This window comes from Globicephala melas, chromosome 3, assembly GCF_963455315.2.
Source record: "Globicephala melas chromosome 3, mGloMel1.2, whole genome shotgun sequence".
Lineage (NCBI taxonomy): Eukaryota > Metazoa > Chordata > Mammalia > Artiodactyla > Delphinidae > Globicephala > Globicephala melas.
Window position 1 is genome coordinate 136,813,981 of NC_083316.1, and position 21,286 is coordinate 136,835,266.

General features: G+C 37.5%; 1 protein-coding gene across 6 annotated transcripts in view; it reads right to left on the reverse strand.

The window, feature by feature from the left end:
* The window catches only part of GABRB2 (gamma-aminobutyric acid type A receptor subunit beta2), a 388,018-nt gene that overhangs the window by 146,670 nt on the left and 220,062 nt on the right, over window positions 1-21,286 (reverse strand). For all 6 annotated transcript variants that reach the window (XM_060296567.1, XM_060296563.1, XM_060296564.1 and 3 more), the window contains exons 7-8: window positions 5,322-5,459; window positions 3,560-3,712 (exon numbers count right to left, since the gene is read on the reverse strand). In XM_060296567.1, coding sequence (XP_060152550.1) covers window positions 3,560-3,712; window positions 5,322-5,459 — 291 coding nt within the window. The remainder of the gene's footprint in view (window positions 1-3,559; window positions 3,713-5,321; window positions 5,460-21,286) is intronic.

The following is a 21,286-nucleotide window of genomic DNA, read 5'->3' on the forward strand; positions in this document are numbered from 1 at the left end:
TGCAAAATATATACCAGGCACTTATTATATAGCAGCCCTGTGATAGGCCCTGGAAATATGTATAAATCATTAATTTATAGCAAACATTAATCATTTGGGGGGCATTTCCTTTAATTACATTTTTATATTTATAGTTATGTATCTAGTGGGGGGCTAGAGATGTGAATTAAATGCTATGATAGACATCTGTGTAAGGTGAAAGTTGAGAATATGGAGAAGATCCTAGTTTAGCCCATGATGTGGCAGGGAAGAGATCAGGAAATATAGACTTCGGAGCTGAGTCTTGAAGAATGAGTCAGAGTTACCCAGGCAAACAAAACCTGGAGGTCAAAAGTGGTAGTAGACCTAAGGGCATTGGTGGTGGAGAGAGTTTATTTATTTATTTATTTTTAAAATAAATTTATTTATTTATTATTTTTTGCTGTGTTCAGTCTTTGTTGCTATGCACGGGCTTTCTCTAATTGTGGCGAGCAGGTGCTCCTCTGTTGCCATGTGCGGGCTCCTCATTGTGGTGGCTTCTCTTGTTGCGGAGCACGGGCTCTAGGCGCACGGGCTTCAGTAGTTATGCCTCGCGGGCTCTAGAGCACAGGATCAGTAATTGTGGTGCACGGGCTTGTGGGATCTTCCTGGACCAGGGCTCGAACCCGTGTCCCCTTCATTGGCAGGCAGATTCTTAACCACTGTGCCACCAGGGAAGCCCGAGAGAGTTTTTTTAAAGGGGTGCTTTGTGGGGGTGAAAGTACACAGCCCATCAAAAGAATCTCAAGAAACTCAATGTGGGTACATTATAGGATATGATGGGAAGAATGATGAGCAAAGTGGAGATTAAGGGCTGCATAATGGAAAGTTACATACACAGTGCCTAATGCAGAACTTGAACTTAAAATTGAAGGCAATGTGAGGCTACTGACCAGCTTCCAGTAGGGAGGTATCAGGGACAAACTGTGTTTAGGACGATCATGAGGGTAAGCATGCAAGACAGGAAGCAGAATACCAGCTGAGAGTTTTTCAGAATAAGTAAGTGATGAAGGGAAAATAAATTAAAATCACTGTAAAAGTACTGAACTCAATGAATGCATTAAACAGATGATATGAACAATGATTGCAAAAAATATGGAAACTAGAGGTGGAGAGTAACAGAGAAGCAGCTGTCTAGCCTTCGTGTTTCTGGGTTGGGAATGTAGGCACATAATGCACAGATAAATAATATAGAAGTATTACAAGACTCTATGGGAAACGCCACACTATGTCAGGTTATTACCACTAGTCCAGCTGAGGGAACATCTCCAACAGTGGGGAGTAGTTTTCCCAAAGCTGTAATTGGAGGGATAGACAGAGATATGCTGGGTAAAAGCAGTGGGAGTCCAGAGCCCTGAGTTTCCTACAAAGGTCCAGCTTTGTAGGAAAAGAGTGATGTGAAAACAGAGCTCCTAGGTCAAGATCACACAGATGGGAAGTTGCAGAGTCAAAATTTGAACTGGGGTGTCTCTGACTCAGAAACCTGTGCCCTTAAACACTACCCGATAACACAGACCAAAAGTTAATTTTCAATTCTATTTTTTAAGAACATATGTTTTCTGATTTAATTTTTTCTCTCTAATAAGATAATTTTTGCCTTGCTTTTCTATATGCTCATGAAACAGATACAGAAAAAATAAATTTGAGCATCCAATTCTGAGCATGGCCAAAAAAATATGGTTATACTTTAGATCTAGGTATTTTATAGTTCTCACATCTTTTCTATGTTAGACATTTTGATACATTTTCCAATTTTACTTTTCATTATTTCATCTAGAGCTTATCTTGGATGACATGAATATTACATGTATATTATAAAACAGACAACACTAATTTTACTATTTATCTAAATCTCATGTTAAGGTGTTTCTGACCTAGTAATAAACTGCTCACATAAAAGACATTTGACAATTTTCTTTCAAAAAGTAAATAACTTATGTATTATTCCTGTAATAGGCATCAAATTGATAACAGATTTTCATTTTGGAATAACAGGATATTTACAAATTCCATTCATTACTCTATTCAGCAGGTATTTACTGGACACCATTCGCTGTGTGAGACACTACAAATATAATGGAAGCAAAATTAGATATGGACCTTCCTCCAAGGTATCTTCAGTACCATGAGGAAAATGAACATCACAAACCAAATAAATATAAATTATAACTGTGGCTGGTCTCCAAGGTTGGTCTACAGTATTTTAAGAGAATATATCACAAGGGACTTGACTCAGTCCAGGAGGTAATTAATTCTCCTTCCATCCCTGAACCACCACAATCTAATCTCAACACAGCAGCCAAAGTTATCCCTTTGTATCTGAAATCATGTCAGTTCTTTGCTCAGTGTTGCTCTAATTTCACTCAGAATAAAAGCAAAACTTTTATTATGGCCCCTGGACCATTTCATCATCTTTTAGTCCCCTCTCCCTGACATTATCTCTACTCCTGAACTCACTCTGCATCTGCCTTACAGGCCACCTTGCTCACTTGCTTGGCCTGTTTCTACCTGAGGGCCTCTTCATCAAGCTGGAATATTCTCATCCAGACATTTATGTGACTCGATCTTCTTCAAGTCTTTATCCATTGGCAATCAATGAAGTCTACGCTGATTGTTCTAAACTGTACCCCTAGTATACCCACCCCCTTACCTTGCTTATTTCCACTCTACAGGTTTACCATATTATATAATTTGCATGTTAAATGCAAAATAAATTTACTTTTTTACCTTTTATTGCTAGAACATAACTTCCAGAAGGACACTGGCTTTATCTCCAGTGCCCAGTATGTTTGACACATAGTAGGTGCTCAAAAAATTTTTGTTGTATGAATAATGACTTTGCTAAGGAATTAATGATTTAATTGAGATATACTGGTGAAGGACTTAACTCAAAATTTAAAGGGATTAGTCAGAACTCAGAATAATAAAGATTGCATAAAAGGTCATAAATTTACTATATCTGGAGTTAGCAACATAAAAATGTTCACGAAATACAATTTATTCTCTTCCTCTGGTGTCATGATGGAAAAACGTCATGCATAAGATAAGTGATGCCACGGATGATTTCCCAATATTCTTACTTTGTTGTCTCCTGCCCTCTGCCATGCTATCCCAAAATCTTAGTTAAGACTTCAGAATTTTCTGCTCATTGATTAGTTGCACATTTCATTTCTTTGTTTCTTGTTCAGAATAATAATTAAAAAAAAGATGGAAGAGAGCTCTTCCCAGGTAAGGAAACACAGATAAAAACAACAATTATCTAGCAATATTACATGAACTATGCTTCAATAAAAATATCAAGCTGATGGGACTAATTTCATTACCGACAGCTACATAGTTAACTAATTTTGACATGAAAGAGTTTTAATTTGTGTTTAACTGATTTAACGCTGAATCAGATCACCCAACGTCTCATAGCCAAATTCTTATAATGTGCGCAGTCCGGTCTCGTCACGCATCGCAAATTCGAGGGTAAGGAAAGTGCACGTGCACTCACGCGCACACACAGGCACACTCCACAAGCAGTCAGATTGATGCCTACCTAATGCCACTCTTGCAGCTGAAGCATCGTAATTAATCCAGAAGGAGACCCAGGAGAGGATAGTGATCAAGATAGATGGCATGTATGTTTGCAGGATAAAGTAACCAATGTTTCTCTTAAGCTTAAAGCTGAGGGACAACCTGGGATAGGAACCTAGAAAGACAATTTTAAAACATCATCGTTATCAATCAATATTTATAGGATACTTTTCTTTAAAGGCCCACAAACAGTTTGTATATCTTTCCTAAACTCAATTTTAGCTCCTGGTGAAGGGCATTTTCTTCTGCAAAAGTGGTCTGAGAAAACAGGGCTTTTAATTAGCAGGACTTACTCAGTGTTAAATATATTCCACACTCATCAGTAATTGAAAGAATTCCAGCTCTTCCCTCCTCAGCCTCCTACACTGAATCAAACGTTCTCATTCTCTGCAACTGTGATGACAAGACAATTTGAGACAGTCCCTTGGTTCCCCCTTTAACTGTTTCTCAGCAAGTCCATCCTGTACATTTATGTATATAAGAATAAGGCTGCACACTCTGATTATAGGGAAAGAAATCTCTTCACAAGCCCCAGGATGCATTTTAAGGTGAGGATCAGTGGCAAGGCTGCAGTTAGTGCAGCAAATCCCTGAAATTTTGTGAAGGTTTTCATGTGTACGCAGTAATTTTTCTAATTTCATTGCTTCCATCAAAGTTTTAAAAGGATTCCTGACCCACCAAAAGGTGGAGAGTCACTTTTCCTGAGCAATGTTTGTGGGAGATATAACTAAGGATCAGATTCTTGAAGCTGGGTCTTTTGATGGTGTGGACCTGGGGAATTACATTTTAAATGAGATATGTAACAGAATACAGTCTTATAACCTAAAAGAGTCACATTGACAAATGGTGTGTGTGTGTGTGTGTGTGTGTGAGGGGGGGATATTCTTACTAACTGAAAGCCTTGTCTAGCCCTCTTGGACTGAAGCAAGTATATTAATATTAAAGTAAAAATATTTTAAGTAGAAACTCATTTCTATAGTGTCTCGGGGGTTCAAAGAACCTCAAACCTAAGAAAAGTTTCTGTTGTTTCTTTTGCAAAGCTGGAGGCTATTTTGTATTCTTGCTTGAAGTAGTTTTCAGGGACAGGAAGTGCCTGAGTCCTTAGCAGACAATTCAAAATCTACAGTTACTGTATTAGCTATTTCTGTGCTTGGGGAATTCATTTCAATAAGAAAAATATAAAGAGGGATATTCCTGTGGACTTATTTTTCTTTTAATGAGTATGGAGCAAATTACTGCATTCCTGGGCTTTTTTGTTAAAAATCTGTGCTGATGAAAACAAGTCTGACCTCAATACTGGAAGAATAAGAATGGTAAATGTATCAGGATAATCTCAACATCTGGAAAAGATTTTAGCTCCAAAACAGTAGGTAAGGCTACGTAAAGAAAGTCCTACCCTTTGAGAAAAATGTGAAGTCCTCCCACCCTACTGTGTTTAGAGAATTTCACTGTGGTCAGACTTGAGTGAACTATGACCTGGCTGTCCTCAGTATGTTTCAAGGAATTATGATAGTACATGAGAGACATTTGCTTTGCTGGGGGTGCCTTCTTGAAAGTAAATGGATGGGTTCCAAATGGGCTTGCTGGGGAACTGAGCATTTTCAGCAGATCTAAGTCTTCCAGAGTCCCCATCCTTCCCTGGGACCTGATCCTGATATAAGTGAACCCTTTTGGCAAAATATAATAAAGCCCCTTTTCTCTTAACTATTTGCCCTGATACAAACCTGTGGAAAAAACAACCTTCTTGGTGATAAGTTTATAATCTACAATAGAGAACTGTGGAAGTTCAATCTTGGTTACTCCTGTTACTGCATTATCATCCCCACGCCAGTAAAACTCAATGTCATCAGTTGTATATCCATCTGTAAAAGGAAACACACAAACACATATACAGATACACACAAAAAAGACAAACAAAATAGAAAAAAATAACTGTTTAGGAAATGAACTGTATAAACAATAATAGCTACAGCTAAAGGTTATTATGTGTTAGGTATCACGCCAAGCACCTTAAGTATATTACTATCTTTAATCCTCACAATAATCCCATTGGGGAAGTATAATTAGGCTCACATGAGGCAACAAAGGCTGAGAGAAATTAACAGCTTATATTAAGTCTTGTAACTAGGAAGTGGTATCGTTGGGACTTGAACCTAGGTTTATCTGATTATGAACCTCATTCTCTCAAACAGCATCACATTATCACATAACCCTGGGTTGTACTCTAAGAGAAGACAAAAGAAGAGAAAAATCATTTAAGTTATCAGTACAGTATTAAATGGTACCAAACCCTTCCCCGCCAATACAAAATATCTGAATTACAAAATATTTGGATTTTAAGTCGGAAGAGAAGTGATTATGAAGAAGTGAGTCATTAATTTTTTAACATTCATAGACATGATCTCCAAATTTGATTTTGCAGCATATCTAAACCCCCCCAAAAATGCCCTAAAAATTCAAAACAACATATAATTTCCAGCAGTTTTAAGCAGTAAGTACAAATGCAGAGTGTACACCGCAAATGCACAGTGCATTTAGGGGGTCTGGCTCCATTCATCCAACAATTACTTATTGAGCACCTACTATGCTTGTCAGTGCAGTTGCTGGGGATAGGACTCTGCACAATAAAAACATGACCTCTTTTATAATGATCCTTTCAATCCATGGGGTAGAGTGGGACAAACACACGTATTCTAATTAGTAAGCACACATATAACTGCAGTGAATAAACACATATTATATTGCAAACAATGCTGTACAGGGAAGCATGCAATGAAATCCAGTGAATACCAATATTTTACAAACTCACGCATCCCCCACAAGTCCCCCCAAAAGCATTCGTTATATTTGTATATCACATTTATCTCTTCAAAGAACATTTGCACCCAGATAGCTGAATCTTTACGAGTCTAGGAGGCAGGCAGCACAGAGAATCTCCTCCAATTTCAAAAGCAATAAAACCAATGAGAAAACTGCTTAAGTTTCTGTCTTTTGACATGTAACTAGTTAGTGTAACACTGAGGATGTGAACATCAATTCTTTGATTCTTAGCTCTTATGATTTCCAAAAAACCACATTTCTTCCAAAGAGAGAAAGTCATATCTCCAAAAAAGTGGAAGCAAATTATTTTTCAAAGAACTACAATACCCTCAATTTGAGAATCTATATCAACCATAGCATAGCTCAGGCGTTGTCTTAACTTTTCTAGAAATCTGAAGTCTTCTTTATTCAAAAGAGTAGCCATCTTTATCTGATAATAAATATAGAGATTTTTTGGAAGAGTTTTTGAAAACTTGAACTTGCAGTTCCCTAACAATAGGCTTTTGGATAATAGCTAATGATTTTCAAAAGGGTTATTTACTTGCAAACATCATAAATTGTAATAAAGATGGTGGAGTTTAAATAGATTATAGACCACCAACATTTTTATTAGCATGATCTCACTTACAGCCTTTGTTTTGTTAGAGAATGTCTTTCTTCATAGAAAACTAGATTTAAAAGTAAATTACTCTTGGCTTTAAAGGAAACCCCAGGTATTAAGTGAATGACACAGCAAGCTGATTCTCAGATAAGAGCTCTCACTCCTTATTAATCTACTCCATTAATATTCGCTATCTAAACCTAAGAACTCAGGTGTCTGTCCCAAAGTATAACTGCTCTTTTCCTAAGATGGCAACTTTCTTAATGTGGCCATGGGAACTGTCAGAGTCCAGAACTTCAACTCAAATTAAGTCGCATTTGTCATTGGTTATCTGTACACATCTCTCAGTTATGAAATTGTTTAGAGTCAATGACAACCGCACCATTCATAAAACAGTTTAAAATAAAAAAGAGGGTCAACTTACTCCTAGAATCAAGCTAGATATTTAGAAATGTATTGTAAAATTGAATCTGTGTATAAACAAAAAAAGGTATTTATGAAACAAGGAGGCAATAGTTTTCTAGAATGCAGCCATCTTCGAAAGAAGAGAACAAGGGAAAAGTCAACTCACTACTGCCAATAGAGGACTAAGTATAAACTAGTGAAGGGTGTGTTTCTGGTCCTCCAGCTTCCTTTCCTCAGTATTTAGCTTCTTTTATTCATCACTACAAATCTTGTAACAGAAGCTCTCTGTAGGCAGAGGCATGGGAATATCAATGGCATTTCAATACAGCTGTAGAGGAGATGCCTAATGGGTATTTAATAGGTAGAAACATTATAATAAAATACAGACTTCTGTCAAAAAGCCAGATATTTGACACAGTGCTTGCTAGACAACACCTGGCAGAGAATAGGTACTTGGGATAAATTATTGAATTAATACAACAATTATTTAATATACATGTGGATTTGGACAATGGTTGTTTATCCAGATGCTTGGCAATGTGAAGGTATTCATCATGTTAATATCTCTGTCTCTTGCTCCTAGCACAGTACCTGGCACATAGTCGGCATTAAATAAGTATCTTCTGAGTGAATTCAAAAAAATTCACCCAATGATAACATAACCCTTGAGAATAATCCAAAAATCCTTCATTATATATTTTTCCTTATGTATTAGTTGGGCAAGCTACCTAGCCTCTCTGTCCTCCATTTTCGCATCTGAAAATTAGGGTAATAATAGTAATAGCTACTTCACAGAGCAGTTATGCCAGAAAAATAAGTTGTTCCCTGTAAAATACTTTAAAAAAGTAACTGGTAGATAGTGCTCAAAAAGGTTAGCTAATACCTTCTCTTTAAATAAGAATTATTTACCATTGCAACAAAAAGAATAAAACACCTAGGAATAAACCTACCTAAGGAGACAAAAGACCTGTATGCAGAAAACTATAAAACACTGAGGAAAGAAATTAAAGATGATACAAATAGATGGAGAGATATACTATGTTCTTGGATTGGAAGAATCAACATTGTGAAAATGACTCTACTACCCAAAGCAATCTACAGATTCAATGCAATCCCTATCAAATTACCAATGGCATTTTTTTTTTTTTACAGAACTAGAACAAAAAATCTTAAAATTTGTATGGAGACACAAAAGACCCTGAATAGCCAAAGCTGTCTTGAGAAAGAAAAATGGAGCTGGAGGAATCAGGCTCCCAGACTTCAGACTAAACTACAAAGCTACAGTAATCAAGACAGTATGGTACTGGCACAAAAAGAGAAATATAGATCAATGGAACAGGATAGAAAGCCCAGAGATAAGCGCACACACATATGGTCACCTTATCTTTGACAAAGGAGGCAAGAATATACAATGGAGAAAGGACAGTCTCTTCAATAAGTGGTGCTGGGAAAACTGGACAGCTACATGTAAAAGAATGAAATTAGAACACTCCCAAACACCATATGCAAAAATAAACTCAAAATGGATTAAAGACCTAAATGTAAGGCCAGACACTATAAAACTCTTAGAGGAAAACATAGGCAGAACACTCTATGACATAAATAACAGCAAGATCCTTTTTGACCCACCTCCTAGAGAAATGGAAATAAAAACAAAAATAAACAAATGAGACCTAATGAAGCTTAAAGGCTTTTGTACAGCAAAGGAAACCATAAACAAGACGAAAATACAACCCTCAGAATGGGAGAAAATATTTGCAAATAAAGCAACTGACAAAGGATTAATTTCCAAAATTTATAAGCAGCTCATGCAGCTCAATAACAAAAAAACAAACAACCCAATCCAAAAATGGGCAGAAGACCTAAACAGACATTTCTCCAAAGAATATAAACAGATTGCCAACAAACACATGAAAGAATGCTCAACATCATTAATCATTAGAGAAATGCAGATCAAAACTGCAATGAGATATCATCTTACACCAGTGAGAACGGCCATCATCAAAAACTCTACAAACAATAAATGCTAGAGAGGGTGTGGAGAAAAGGGAACCCTCTTGAACTGTTGGTGGGAATGTCAATTGATACAGCCACTATGGAGAATAGTATGGAGGTTCCTTAAAAAACTAAAAATAGAACTAGCATACGACCCAGCAATCCCACTACTGGGCCTATACCCTGAGAAAACCATAATTCAAAAAGAGTCATGTACCACAATGTTCATTGCAGCTCTACTTACAATAGCCAGGACATGGAAGCAACCTAAGCATCCATTGACAGATGAATGGATAAAGAAGATGTGGCACATATATACAATGGAATATTACTCATCCATAAAAAGAAACGAAATTGAGTTATTTGTAGAGAGGTGGATGGACCATAGTATCTCTCATACAGAGTGAAGTAAGTAAGAAAGAGAAAAACAAATACCATATGCTAACACATATATATGGAATCTGAAAAAAAAAAAAAGGTCATGAAGAACCTAGGGGCAGGAGGGGAATAAAGATGCAGACCTACTAGAGAATGGAGTTGACCACATGGGGAGGGGGAGGGGTAAGCTGGGACAAAGTGAGAGACTGGGATGGACATATATGGACTACCAAGTGTAAAACCGATAGCTAGTGGAAAGCAGCTGCATAGCACAGGGAGATCAGCTCGGTGCTTTGTGACCACCTAGAGGGGTGGGATAGGGAGGGTGGGAGGGAGGGAGATGCAAGAGGGAAGAGATATGGGGATATATGTATATGTATAGCTGATTTACTTTGTTTTAAAGCAGAAACTAACACACCATTGTAAAGCAATTATATTCCAATAAAAATGTTAAAAAAATCCTATGATAAACTGTAATGGAAAAGAATATATAAAAAAAGAAGGTATATATATATATGTGTGTGTGTGTGTGTGTGTGTGTGTGTGTGTGTAACTGAATCACTTTGCTGTACAGCAGAAACTAACATTGTAAATAAACTGTACTTCAATAAAAAAATTAAGAAAACAAACAAAACAAAACAAAAAGAATCTGCCTGCCGATGCTAGGCACATGGGTTTGATCCCTGGTCCGGGAAGATCCCACATGCCATGGAGCAAATAAGCCCATGTGTTACAACTACGGAGCCTGTCCTCTAGAGCCCGTGAGCCACAACTACTGAAGCCGACGCATCTAGAGTCTGCGCTCTGCAACAAGAGAAGCCACTGCAATGAGAAGCCTGTGCACCCCAACAAAGAGTAGCTGAGTAGCCCCCACTTGCCACTACTAGAGAAAGCCGCACACAGCAATGAAGAACCAACACAGCTAAAAATAAATAAATAAATTTAAAAAATAAATAAAATAAAAAATAGAGAAATGCAAATCAAAACTACAATGAGGTATCACCTCACACTGGTCAGAATGGTCATCATCAGAAAATCTGCAAACAATAAATGGTGGAGAGGGTGTGGAGAAAAGGAAACCCTCTTGCACTGTTGGTGTGCATGGAAATTGATACAGCCACTATGGAGAACAGTATGGAGGTTCCTTAAAAAACTAAAAATAGAACTACCATATGACTCAGCAATCCCACTACTGGGCATATACCCTGAGAAACCATAATTCAAAAAGACACATGTATACCAATGTTCATTGCAGCACTATTCACAATAGCCAGGACATGGAAACAACCTAAATGTCCATCAACAGATGAATGGATAAAGAAGATGTGGTACATATATATAATGGAATATTACTCAGCCATAAAAAATGAAATGGGGTCATTTGTTGAGATGTAGATGGACCCAGAGTCTGTCATACAGAGTGAAGTAAGTCAGAAAGGGAAAACAGATATAGTATGTTAATGTATATATGTGGAATCTAGAAAAATGGTACAGATGAACCTTGTTTGCAGGGCAGGAATAGAAAGGCAGACGTAGAGAACGGACGTGTGGACACAGAGGGGCAGAAGGGGAGGGTGGGATGAATTAGGAGATTAGGTTTGACATAAATACACTACCGTGTGTTAAATAGATAGCTAGTGGGGACCTGCTGTACAGGGAGGTCAGCTGGGTGCTCTGTGATGGCCTAGTTGGGTGGGATGGGGGTGAGGGAGGGAGTTCCAAGAGGGAGGGGATATGTGTATGCATATGGCTCATTCACTTCGCTGTGCAGCAGAAACTAACACAACACTGTAAAGCAATTATACTCCAATTTAAAAAAAAAACACATTAGAAGGTTATTTTGATGCCTATGATTGTGGAATCTGACACAATGGAGCAGGATATCATATATGCTCCTTGGCTACTGCTGGTTTTAAAAACCTCAGTCTTCTTGACTTCATTTTGGGTTAACCAAGGATAGAATGTTGCAAATGGAAAGCAAGTATATGCTCTTGCATCATCAATTTCTGTAGATGAAAGACCAACAATCCATAACAGTGCCAGTGTGGTCAAGTTCAAAAGCCAGCTCAATATACTGTGTAGGATTAGCTGAAAGCAGACCTAGTTTTCTTCTTTTCTTTGAATTTTCTCTCAAGGAATATTTAGTGGTCTCTCAATGTAATTAAAAAATAAAACATATGCAAATACATATGACCTGACTTTACATCTGTCATAATAATAATGAGTAAAAAATAATTAGATATCTTTTAAAAGGTATCAGAAGGAGGAGATGCACTGAAGCTCCTCATTAATGTCTTGCAAAATAAATTCATCTTTTATATTTTATTCATGGGATTCCAGAAACTGAGTGATTAAATTATATTGTATTGTTATCATTAAAAACATAATCCACATCAATTCAATTGGCCTATGAATAAACCAAAACACAAATTTATTGGAATTTACCTGGAGGAATTAAAACTGCATGAAATGTTACAAAACCCTGATCAGAAAGGATAAATATGTAAATTTATAAATCTGTATAAGACACAAATGATAGATATTGGTAAATACCTGTACTATATGAGATTTAAGGAGCAAAAATGCCATTTTAAAATCATTTACATAATAACTGAACAGATTCTCACAACTCTTATGTACCTTATTACATAACATGGCATTTAAACAAGTTTTTTTCTCACTTTACTGATAGTTTACGTTTGTTTTGTTATCTACTAAGTAAACGTTACATTTTAGAAGGATACTACTATGCAAAAAATATGAACCTGTAACAAGATATTAAACAGGCGAGGCTGATGAGAACATTTAGAAGAATTAACTGAATTATCAATGCTACCATATTTTTTCCTAGTGGAAAATTAAAGTGACTTATTATTCTCCTGTTACTTATTTACACTTTGCTCCTCAATTGGACTGTTAAATGTTCTCTGGTAGTTATCCATTTTCTGTCTCCCATCGTATCAACATAGCAATAGTAACATAGTATAACTGACCTTTAAACAACATGGTTTGAACTGCATGGGCCCACTTATACAAGGATTTTTTTCAATAGGAAATACTACAGTACTACACGATCCACGGTTGGTTGAATCCATGGATGTGGAACTGTGGATGCAGAAAAACGTGGGTACGGAGAGCTGACTATAAATTAGAAGGGGATTCTCGACTGTGTTGATGGTTGGGCCCCTAACAGCTGCATTGTTCAATGGTCAACTGTACTGCCATTTACAAGAACAAGAATGCAAACATTTTTTTCAGGACTAACTCAGTGACCACGATTAGAAGCCTCCACAATCAGAATGGACTCCACTCCATGAAGAGGCCTGTATGTAAGTGCAAAGGTGCAAGACTGAGTACAGTCAATGCCAATTAAAGTTACAGGGATTTTTCAAGAGGGAGAGAGAGAAACTCACTTGTCAGCCACGACTCTTTAAATTCAGCAATGAAAGTGTTCCAAAGACACTCTGAGTGATTGCTCTGACTCCTGGATTGTCTTATTCTTCACTCTGCTCTTTAAGATGGACTGCTAGACACAAATGTTCTGCTGTCAAATCATTTCTAGGCCTCAAGCAGCCCCAAACAATTGGCCTAGGATGGGTCAGACTTGATTACCTAGTGGCATCTTAGTGAGGACACCATCAAGTCATGGCCCAGAATTCGTCCCACATCAAAGATAATCTATCTTTTTGTGCTATTACTGTTTTCAAATTCAAATTGTATGATGTAAGAGAACAGGAAATTGATCATAATCAAGCCAATGTTAGATATTGTACCTTAAAGATCATTTCTTTATTTGGATTTCAATGCAAACTTAGTATTTATTGTCTCTGTATGGGAGCAGGGTGAACTGGTAGCCCTTTCTGCCAGTTTAGCTCTGTGAAGTGTTTCTTATGATTTCTTGTGATTGGAGAGGTTGAAGCAATTAAAATAATGGTCCAGGTAAGAGAAACCAACTGAAAAAAAATAATAATAGGCAAAAAGAGCCACCATAACAGTAGCTATGTTTTACAAAGCCCTTCTGTGTCAGGCACTGCCTTAAACTCTGTATGTTTTTGTCTTGAAAGGAGAACTAGACTGGGTTATGGCTACCAGGATTCCTCTCCTCCACCCAACCCATATGCATGAGCCCTAAATCCTGAAGTAATATAGAAAAGTAGGAGAACTTTTAGCTGAAAAAAAAAAAAATAGGCTGGTGCTTCTCAAATTTAATATGCATAGAAATCACCCGGAAACCTTGTTAAAATGCAAACACTGTTTAAGTAGGTAAAGACTGAGATTCTGTATTTTTAATAACCTCCCAGGTAGGAAGGATGCTGTTTGTCCATGTACCATCCTCTGGATAGCAAGTGATCAGGAGATTTTACAGAGCAAAAGTCATTTGCCTTGCCATGGGAGTCAGGAAAGGCATGTTTGGTATCTATCCTGACCCAGAGAAGAAGAATGTTTCTTCTGAATAAAGGTTTTATACCTCCAAAATTAAAATATCTTCTCCCAGTTCTACCTCTCTTATAAGGAACAACAGGAGATGTTTCTGATGCTGCCAGTATCCAGGGGTCTGGTTTTCTTTAATAATCTATGACCTATGCTCACCAATAAAGCAATAATAGAAGAGAAAAGGGAGATGGGGCTACCTCTAAAAGTTTCCTGCAAATTTGTATTCATTCAAGTTTTATTTGAATATTTAATGATATTTGGACTAAGAAGATTCCACTCTAGCATCAGATGTCTGCATCTTTTATTTACTTTCCTCAATAGACTAGTCAACAACCTTTTAGGTTTCCCCCCTTCCTCTAATCTACACTAAACATGCTGCTATTATTACTTTGTTTATAAACAGGTTGATAATGCTACTTCCATGCCTTAAAAAAAAAAAAATATGGAGAACTTTTTAATGGCCTTCCCAGTAGATTGAGAATTAAATGCAAATTCTTTGGTCAGGCATTCAAAACTCTATCTTGCAGCCTCATCTTCTGTTATACTTCTTCCTCTACTAAAGCTTCTATCTTCTGCCCCCAGTCTTTAGTAACCCTTTGACCTCCAGGCCTTGGTTCAAATTATTTAAGATACTTGAAATAGTTTTACCTCTCACATCACATTTCTGTACACTTTCAGGACTCATCTCAGCTTTCACCTTTCCCAAGACACATCTCGTCTTCCTTCAGTGGGGATCCTTTTCTTTCCTACCCTGAGGTTTCCGCAGCACTGTGCTGGAATCCCTGCTCATCGACTAGTTTTGCAATAGAGGATTTGTGAATGTGTTGGTCTCAGCCACTAGAATACGCTGGAGGCTGAAGAACCATGTCTGATAACTTCTCTGTAGCCCCCCTCCTCCTTAATATAGGTAAGACCTTAATACAGGTTTTACCAAGGGTGGCACTTGTACAAGCTTGCTGAACTGAACTGTCAACATGCTACCCATTAGCTGTGGTTCATCAGATCCCTGCTCCCTTTGAGTGCAGTGAACAGATGCCATTTGCTGAATTGCAAGGTGGAAGAATTGCAAACCTGAACATTATTTATGTCTTGGGATGTGTTATTTCCATGCACCAGGCTCCAAATCACTAAAAAGGCAGTGCTACTGGAACCACTCCATAAAAGGGAGCTACCAAGTTAAAGCAAAGGCCCTGTGTTGAAAAAAAACTTCCCGACATTGCTGATTTTTTTGTTTAACATCTTTATTGGAGTATAAGTGCTTTGCAATGGTGTGTTAGTTTCTGCTGTATAACAAAATGAATCAGCTACACATATACAAATATCCCCATATCCCCTCCCTCTTGTGTATCCCTCCTACCCACCATATCCCACCCCTCTAGGAGGCAACAAAGCACCGAGCTGATCTCCCTATGCTATGCAGCTGTTTCCAGCTAGCTATCTAATTTACATTTGGTAGTATATATATGCACATGACACTCACTCACTTTGTCCCAGCTTACCCTTCTCCATCCCCGTGTCCTCAAGTCCATTCTCTATGTCTGTGTCCTTATTCCTGTCCTATTCCTTTTTAGATTCCATATATATACATATATATATATATGTGTGTGTGTGTGTGTGTGTGTGTGTTAGTAAACGGTATTTGTTTTCCTCCTTCTGACTTACTTCACTCTGTATAACAGACTCTAGGTCCATCCACCTCACTTCAAATAACTCAATTTCGTTTCTTTTTATGGCTGAGTAATATTCCATTGTATATATGTGCCACATCTTCTTTATCCATTCATCTGTTGATGGACACTTCGGTTGCTTCCATGTCTTGGCTACTGTAAATAGAGCGGCAATGAACATTGTGGTACATGACTCTTTTTGAACTATGGTTTTCTCAGGGTATATGCCCAGTAGTGGGATTGCTGGGTCGTATGGTAGTTCTATTTTTAGTGTTTTAAGGAACTTCCAACTGTTCTCCATAGTGGCTGTATCAATTGACATTCCCACCAACAGCACAAGAGGGTTCCCTTTTCTCCACACCCTCTCCAGCATTTATTGTTCGTAGATTTTTTGATGATGGCCATTCTAACTGCTGTGAGGTGATACCTCACTGTAGTTTTGATCTGCATTTCTCTGATGATTAGTGATGTTGAGCATCCTTTGATGTATTTGTTGGCAATCTGTATATCTTCTTTGGAGAAATGTCTATTTAGGTCTTCTGCCCATTTTTGGATTGGGTTGTTTGTTTTCTTGATATTGAACTGCATGAACTACTTGTAAATTTTGGAGATTAATCCTTTGTCAGTTGCTTCGTTTGCAAATATTTTCTCCCATTCGGAAGGCTGTCTTTTTCTATTGTTTATGCTTCCCTTTGCTGTGCAAAAGCTTTTAAGTTTCCTTAGGTCTGATTTGTTTATTTTCGTTTTTATTTCCCTTTCTCTAGGAGGTGAGTCAAAAAGGATCTTGCTGTGATTTATGTCATAGAGTGTTCTGCCTATGTTATCTTCTAAGAGTTTTATAGTGTCTGCTATTACATTTAGGCCTTTAATCCATTTTGAGTTTATTTTTGTGTATGGTGTTAGGGAGTGTTCTAATTTCATTCTTTTATATGTAACTGTCCAGTTTTCCCAGGACCACTTATTGAAGAGGCTCTCTTTTCTCCATTGTATATTCTTGCCTCCTTTATCAAAGATAAGGCGACCATATGTGTGTGGGTTTACCTCTGGGTTTTCTATCTGGTTCCATTGATCTATATTTCTGTTTTTGTGCTAGAACCATACTGTCTTGATGACTGTAGCTTTGTAGTACAGTCTGAAGTGAGGGAGCCTGATTTCTCCAGCTCCATTTTTCTTTCTCAAGATTGCTTTGGCTATTTGGGGGTCTTTTGTGTTTCTATACAAATTGCGAAATTTTTTGTTCTAGCTCTGTGAAAAATGCCACTGGTAGTTTCATAGGGATTGTGTTGAATATGTAGATTGTTTTGGGTAGTACAGTCATTTTTACAATATTGATTCTTCCAATCCAAGAAGATGTTATATCTCTCCATCTGTTTGTATCATCTTTAATTTCTTTCATCAGTGTCTTACAGTTTCCTGCATACAGTTCTTTTGTCTCCTTAGGTAGGTTTATTCCTAGATATTTTATTCTTTTTGTTGCAATGGAGAATGGGTATGTTTCCTTAATTTTTCTTTCTGATTGTTCGTTGTAAGTGTATAGGAATGCAAGATATTTCTGTGCATTAATTTTGTATCCTGCTACTTTACCATATTCATTGATTAGCTGCAGTAGTTTTCTGGTAGCATCCTAGGGTTCCCTATATATAGTATCATGTCATCTGCAAACAGTGACAGATTTCCTTCTTCTTTTATGATTTGGATTCCTTTTATTTCTTTTTCTTCTCTGATTGTTGTAGCTAAAACTTCCAAAACTATGTTGAATAAGAGTGGTGAGTGTGGGCAACCTTGTCTTGTTCCTGATCTTAGTGGAAATGGTTTCAGTTTTTCACCATTGAGAAGGATGTTGGCTGTGGATTTGTCATATATGGTCTTTATTATATTGAGGTAAGTTCCCTCTATGCCTACTTTCTGGAGGGTTTTTATCATAAATGGGTCAACACCCATTTTTTCAAAAGCTTTTTCTGCATCTATTGAGATTATCATATGGTTTTTAGCCTTCAATTTGTTAATATGGTGTATCACATTGATTGATTTGCATATATTGAAGAATCCTTGCATTCCTTGGATAAACCCCGCTTGATCATGATGTATGCTCCTTTTAATGTGCTGTTGGATTCTGTTTGCCGGTATTTTGTTGAGGATTTTTGCATCTATGTTCATGAGTGATATTAGCCTATAGTTTTTGTTTTTTGTGACATCTTTGTCTTTTTTTGGTATCAGGGTGATGGTGGCCTTGTAGAAGGAGTTTGGGAGTGTTCCTCTCTCTACTATATTTTGGAAGAGTTTGAGAAGGATAGGTGTTAGCTCGTCTCTAAATGTTTGAGAGCATTCTCCTGTGAAGCATCTGCTCTTGAGCTTCTGTTTGTTGGAAGATTTTTAATCACAGTTTTAATTTCAGTACCTGTGATTGGTCCGTTTATATTTTCTATTTCTTCTGCTTTAGTCTCGGAAGGTTGTGCTTTTCTAAGAATTTGTCCATTTTTTCCAGGCTGTCCATTTTATTGGCATACAGTTGCTTGTAGTAATCTCTCATGATCCTTTGTATTTCTGCAGTGCCAGTTGTTACTTCTCCTTTTTCGTTCCTAATTTTATTGATTTGAGTCCTCACCCTCTTTCTCTTAATGAGTCTGGCTAATGGTTTATTAATTTTGTTTATCTTCTCAAAGAACCAGCTTTTAGTTTTACTGATCTTTGCTATTGTTTTCTTTGTTTCTATTTCATTTATTTCTGCTCTGATCTTTATGATTTCTTTCCTTGTATGAACTTTGGGTTTTGTTTGTTCTTCTTTCTGTAGTTCCTTTAGGTGTAAGGTCCGGTTGTGTATTTGAGATGTTTCTTGTTTCTTTAGGTAGGCTAGCATTGCTATCCACCTCCCTCTTAGAACTGCTTTTGCTGCATCACATAGGTTGCGGGTCATTGTGTTTTCATTGTCATTTGCTTCTACGTATTTTCTGATTTCCTCTTTGACTTCTCCAGTGATCTTTTGGTTGTTTAGTAGTGTATTATTTAGCTTCTATGTGTTTGTATTTTTTACAGTTTTTTTTCTGTAATTGATATCTAGTCTTATAGCATTGTGTTCAGAAAAGATATTTGCTACAATTTCAATTTCTTTAACTTTACCAAGGGCTTGATTTGTGACCCATGTTATGATCTATCCTAGAGAATGTTCCATGAGCACTTGAGAAGAAAATGTATTCTGTTGTTTTGGGATGGAATATCCTATAAATATCAAGTAAGTCCATCTTGTTTAATGTGTCATTTAAAGCTTGCTTATGTATTTTCATTTTGTATGATCTGTCCATTGGTGAGAGTGGGGTGTTAAAGTCCCCTACTATGATTGTGTTACTGTCAATTTCCCCTTTTATGGCTGTTAGCATTTGCCTTATGTATTGAAGTGCTCCTATGTTTGGTGCATAAATATTTATAATTGTTATTTTTTCTTCTTGGAATGATCCATTGATCATTATGTAGTGTCCTTCTTTGTCTCTTGTAATAGTCTTGATTTTAAACTCTATTTTGTCTGATATGATAATTGCTACTCCCGCCTTCTTTTGATTTCCCTTTGCATGGAATATCTTTTTCCATCCCCTCACTTTCAGTCTGTATGTGTCCCTAGGTCTGAAGTGGGTCTCTTGTAGACAGCATATATACAGGTCTTGTGTTTGTATCCATTCAGCCAGTCTATGTCTTTTGGTTGGAGCATTTAATCCATTTACATTTAAGGTAGTTATTCACATGTATGTTCCTATTACCATTTTCTTAATTGTTTTGGGTTTGTTATTGTAGGTCTTTTCCTTCTCTTGTGTTTTTGCCTAGAGAAGTTCTTTTAACATTTGTTGTAAAGCTGGATTGGTGGTGCTGAATTCTCTTAGCTCTTGCTTGTCTGTAAAGGTTGTCTGTTGAATCTGAATGAGATCCTTCTGGGTTGACTAAGCTTGGTTGTAGGTTTTTCCCTTTCATTACTTTAACTATGTCCTGCCACTCCCTTCTGGCTTGCAGAGCTTCTGCTGAAAGATCAGCTGTTAACCTTATGGGGATTCCCTTGTATATTATTGGTTGCTTTTCCCTTGCTGCATTTAATATTTTTTCTTTGTACTTAATTTTTGATAGTTTGGATAATATGTGTCTCGGCATGTTTCCTCTTGGATTTATCCCATATGGGACTCTCTGCACTTCCTGGACTTGAATGACTATTTCCTTTCCCATATTAGAGAAGTTTTCAACTATAATCTCTTCAAATATTTTCTCAGTCCCTTTCTTTTTCTCTTCGTCTTCTGGGACCCCTATAATTCGTATTATCGTGCACATTTAATGTTGTCCCAGAGGTCTCTGAGACTGTCCTCAATTCTTTTCATTCTTTTTTCTTTATTCTGCCCTGCAGTAGTTATTTCCATTATTTTATCTCCCAGGTCACCTATCTGTTCCTCTGCCTCAGTTATTCTCGTATTGATTCCTTCTAGAGAATTTTTCATTTCATTTATTGTGTTGTTCATCATTGTTTGTTTGCTCTTTAGTTCTTCTAGGTCCTTGTTTAACATTTCTTGTATTTTCTCCATTCTAAGATTTGGATCATCTTTACTATCATTACTCTGAATTCTTTTTCAGGTAGACTACCTATTTCCTCTTCAATTGTTTGGTCTGGTGGGTCTTTACCTTGCTCCTTCATCTGCTGTGTATTTCTCTATTTTCTCATTTTGCTTAACTTACTGTGTTTTGCGTCTCCTTTTTGCAGGCTGCAGGTTCGTAGTTCCTGTTGTTTTTGATGTCTGCCCCCAGTGTGTAAGGTTGGTTCAGTGCGTTGTATTAGCTTCCTGGTGGAGGGGACTGTTCCTGTGTTCTGGTGGATATGGTAGGATTTGTCTTTCTGGTGGGCAGGACCACGTCTGGTGGTGTGTTTTGGGGTGTCTGTGAACTTATTATGATTTTAGACTGCCTCTCTGCTAATGGGTGGGGTTGTGTTCTTGTCTTGCTAGTTGTTTGGTATGGGGTGTCCAGCTCTGGAGCTTGCTGGTCGTTGAGTGGAACTAGGTATTAACATTGAGATGGAGATCTCTGGGAGAGCTCTCACTGATTGATATTACATGGGGCTGGGAGGTCTTTGGTGCACCAATGTCATGAACTCGGCTCTCCCACCTCAGAGGCTCAGACCTGACACCCGGCCGGAGTACCAAAACCCTGTCAGCCACACAACTCTATAACTCTACCAGTGCAGTTTTTGCTTTGATAATTCCTATCCACATGGAAAATGAGTTATGTCCAAAAGGATTCCACTGGAGTTGCCATATGCACAAGTCACAGGTCTCAAGGATGCACTTTGGCAGGAATATCATGCAAGCGATGCTGTGTTCTTCCTACTGCATCATATCAGGGGTGCACAATTTCAGTGTGTTGC